A 4,034-nucleotide genomic window follows, 5' to 3' on the forward strand; every position below is an offset into this window, starting at 1 on the left:
GGAGCGGCCGGGAATGGGGCCGGGCCTGGGCCGGGCCTGAGGCGGAGCCGCCGCCGCTTCTCGGTCCCGGCGGCCCCCGCGCCCGACGCGTCACCCCGGAGACGGGTGGGAATGGCCGGGCCGGAGGATGGGGAAGGTTCTGGGCCCAAGGAGGGCTCGGGTGTCCCCTCAGATCCCCGCTGTGGGGTCCCCCCGGCCCCCGCGGCCTTGCCCGCGCTCCTGGCCTACAGACGCGAGGCCTGGCGGGCGCCCCGCGGGCACCTCGAGGTGGGTCCCCTCGGCCTCATTCCCGCACCGTTCCACGTACCTGCACTCCCCACGTCCTTGCAGCCCCCTTTGGTGACGGGGTTGTTCTTGTTGCGGGGCTGGGTGTGCACGCCTGGGCACCGAGAGGCTGCGCGGCCTCTCCCCGCGGAGAACTTCCCAGCGGAAGGGTTTGGCCTCTGGCTAAGCCAGATATGAAATCATAGAGTCATAGAATCGGCTGGGTTGGAAGGGACCTCCGAGATCATCAAGTCCAACCCTTGATCCACTAGACCACGGCGCTAAGTGCCGCATCCAGTCTCTTTTTTGAAAATCTCCAGGGGCGGAGAATCCACCACTTCCCTGGGCAGCCCATTCCAATGGCTGATCACCCTCTCTGTAAAGAAATTCTTTCTAATATCCAACCTAAACCTCCCCTGGCACAGCTGAAGACCCTGAGCCCTCTTGCCTTGCTGAGAGTTGCCTGGGAGAAGAGACCAACCCCCCCCCGGCTCCCCCCTCCTGTCAGGGAGTTGCAGAGAGTGAGGAGGTCTCCCCTGAGCCTCCTCTTCTCCAGGCTGAACAGCCCCAGCTCCCTCAGCCTCTCCTCACAGCACTTGTGCTCCAGTCCCTTCCCCAGCCTTGTTGCTCTTCTCTGGACCTGCTCCAGCCCCTCAATGTCCTTCCTGAATGTAGATAAATAGGTACAGTCACAGAATACAAGCAGGGTGCAGAGTTCTCCATAACCCTTAGCAGAGTGCAGTCACCAGAGGGTTAATCCGAGGCACGAGACTGGGAGCCAGGAGACTTTGTTTCAGGATATCCAGTACCCATCCTCAAAATACACCCTGTGGCCACCCTGGTTTGCATCTGGTCAGATGTGACCAGCCCTGTGTCACTGGTTCCTCAGAAACTCCCCACGACTGCAGCCAGCAGCAGCTTTTTCTCTCCAAAGCCCACACAATGTGTTTGAAAGGGTCAACACACCTGAATCCTCAGCTAGGGCATTCTGTGCTCTCAGCTTTCCCCCGAAGGAGTAAGGCTAATAAATACCACAGTCATTCCCTTTCTTTGGGGGCATTTATTTGTTTATTCACCACAGATCTGCTTTTCTTTTTGGTGGCTTCCTGAACTGAATATTTTGAGTTAAATCATTCCAAGATATCCCAGACACAGATCAGTTGTAACCACCCTTGGGTGCTTTGTCATGTTGCATTTTGAGCAGAGCCCTGTTTCCTCACTCTAACAGGGGGATCTGGGGGCTGGTCCCCCCTGTCCCTCCTCCCCACTGTGCCCATGTCACTGCAGGCAGAGGAGGACACTGAGCCGAGGTGTGAGTACTGCGGCAGGCTGCTGAGGCCCTTCCCTTTCCCCGAGGATGCCCCTCTCCCCGAGGATGTCCCTGTCCTTGAGGATGTCCCTGTCCCGGAGGATGTCCCTTTCTCCAAGGACACGGAATACGTAAGCTGGGGGAAGGACGAGCAGGGGTTTGCTGTGGAACGGCTGCACTCAAGGCTCTGCTCTTCCACCTTGCAGAGATTCTGCTGCAAGCGCCACCGAGACCTCTTCGAGTTCATCGTGAAGGAGAGGCAGAGGCTCAAGGATGCCTGCAGCGTTCCCAGAGCTGGCAGCATCCAGGAATACCACGGCTCCGGAGCCCCTCAGCTGCAGTCAAAGGAGCAAGAGAACCAGAGGTACTGGGAGAACTGGGGATCAGGTATAAGGAACAACAGGCAACTCCTAGGGAGAAGGAGCATTAAGAAACTGCAGGGAGAGGGAATGAAAGAAGAAAAACCTTTGTTTCAGGCACAAGTTCGGATTCACTCCAGTCCGCCCTGACTCCTCTGTCACCAGACCGCACAAGGAGGTGACAAGGTACGTGCTGAGTGAAGTGCTAATTCCTGTGCTGACAGGTGAAATATCTAGAGACAGACAGACAAGAACACAGACACAGCTCTAGGAAGGGACAGTATTTGGGTGTAGCTTTTACCTCAGACCATGAAACAAAGCTGGAGTTTTTATTTCTGTTTTGCTCCATAAACTCTGGCACATGTTTGGATTCCAATTTCCAGAGTCACAAGAACTCTTCAAGTTCTTGGCCCAAAGCTTGTGCAAGTGTCTAAGCCTCCAGTACAGGCTCAAGGAAAAGTAAACCAGTACACCTGGAAGTAAACTTGGTTTCCTTGAAGATCCTTCCCAGCCTGAGAGTGCAGGTGCCTCCTACTATGTACAGAGCACACACTAAACCACTGTCACAGTCAGATTTATAAGAAGCTACACAAGAATAGGGAAAATATTGCTGGAGATGAGCTGTTTTCTTGATCATGTGGGCAGCTCTCCTCTTTCACATAAAATCTTGATCCAAACCTGTTTACAATGTTCAGCTCTCCTGCCAGCAGAACTGCAGTGGCAGAGTCTGTTCACTGGAATCTGTGTGGGAGCAATTCTTTTCTGCTGAGATATGAGTATTTTAGTGATACTCTGCTGCCTCTAACTATTACTTGCAATTGTGGGAGTGGAGAGAAAAACAGGTTCAGAAAGTTGTGTTCCTAAGGCCCCTGCCAGTACTTCCAGCCTTCCAAACAGGATACATGAAATGTCTATCAGGAACACTTCTGTTTTCCAGGCAGCAGGACCTGTCTAGAGGGTCACCTGCCCTGTCTTTGGAGCCGACTGCCACTGAAGGTGAGCTGGCATTTCCTTATGGATTTATTTGTCCATTTATCACAACAATGTATTCAGTGGAATTGCTGGTGTCTAATTGAACAGGAGGATCTTATAGAGTGGCACATTTGTTCATTGTCAGGTGAGCAATCCCATTAAATTAGATACAGCTCCAGCCATACTAAACCATCCCTCCTGGGAGAACACAAAAGCAGGCACATCCCCCTTGCACAGACAGGGTCTCCTTGCCATGACTTTCAGTATTTATATGTGAAGTTTCCAGCTGAGATGCACAAAACCTAACCTGAGAGAAGGACAAGTTGGCAAAGCCAAGCCCTTGGGAGGTAGGAACTGCCAGAATGAGGGTGATCCCCATTTTGCCTGATCAGGTGGATACTCCACCACTTCCTAGCCCAGGCTGTGGGTGACTGAGCAGCCTTTGGGTCTAGCTCTAAAACCAGAGTTTGACTAAGAACAGGTGACCCAGATTTACAAATGGGCATGTTTTCACAGAGGATGGCAGGGCACTGAGACTTCTGCACTGCCAGGGATCTCCGTTTGTCAGTTCCAGTGCATGGAACCAAATCCTATCCCAAAAAGTCACTCTTTACGCACATGCATGTATACAGATAAGTGAAAAACTGACATCTTTTATCATAATGCTGTTCTCTCCTGTTCTGAAATAGCTGAGCACTTTGGGCTGCCCTTGCTAGAAAATACCTTGAGACAGATTCCCAGGATGAAGCATTTCAGCCAGGGATTCCCACACCAGCAGAGGTGTTGGGCAGCCCGTGGTGGGCACTGCCAGCCCTCCCTGCTACACACAAGCTCTCCCTGTGCTCTCCAGGTTCACACCAAGCTGGAACCACATCGCCCAAGGGCGAGATGCCGATGCCTGCTGGAAGCTTAGCCAAGACTGAGGAGGAGCCTGAGCCTGAGGTTGAGCCCGAGCCTGAGGCTGAGCCCGAGCCCAAACCTGAAGAGGAGCCCGAGCCCAAGCCTGAGGCTGAACCCAAGCCTGAGGCTGAGCCCCAGCCCGAGGCTGAGCCCCAGCCCGAGAACAAGGAGGAGCCCGAAGAAGAGCCCAAGCCTGAGGCTGAGCCCAAGCCTGAGGCTGAGCCCAAGCC

The 4,034-nt window shown here is 53.8% G+C and overlaps 1 protein-coding gene across 1 annotated transcript in view; it reads left to right on the forward strand.

Annotated features, from left to right (window-relative positions):
• Positions 1–111: 111 nt before the first annotated feature.
• ERICH6 (glutamate rich 6) overlaps positions 112–4,034 on the forward strand; it is a 7,702-nt gene continuing 3,779 nt past the window's right edge. Inside the window, exons 1-6 of the mRNA XM_027685915.1 lie at positions 112–267; positions 1,552–1,704; positions 1,780–1,941; positions 2,051–2,118; positions 2,870–2,928; positions 3,755–4,034. The exon at positions 3,755–4,034 is cut by the window's right edge and continues 484 nt beyond it. Of these exons, the coding sequence (XP_027541716.1) occupies positions 112–267; positions 1,552–1,704; positions 1,780–1,941; positions 2,051–2,118; positions 2,870–2,928; positions 3,755–4,034 (878 nt within the window). The remainder of the gene's footprint in view (positions 268–1,551; positions 1,705–1,779; positions 1,942–2,050; positions 2,119–2,869; positions 2,929–3,754) is intronic.

The sequence above is a fragment of the Neopelma chrysocephalum genome, unplaced genomic scaffold, assembly GCF_003984885.1.
Source record: "Neopelma chrysocephalum unplaced genomic scaffold, ASM398488v2 Primary Assembly neopelma1_69, whole genome shotgun sequence".
Lineage (NCBI taxonomy): Eukaryota > Metazoa > Chordata > Aves > Passeriformes > Pipridae > Neopelma > Neopelma chrysocephalum.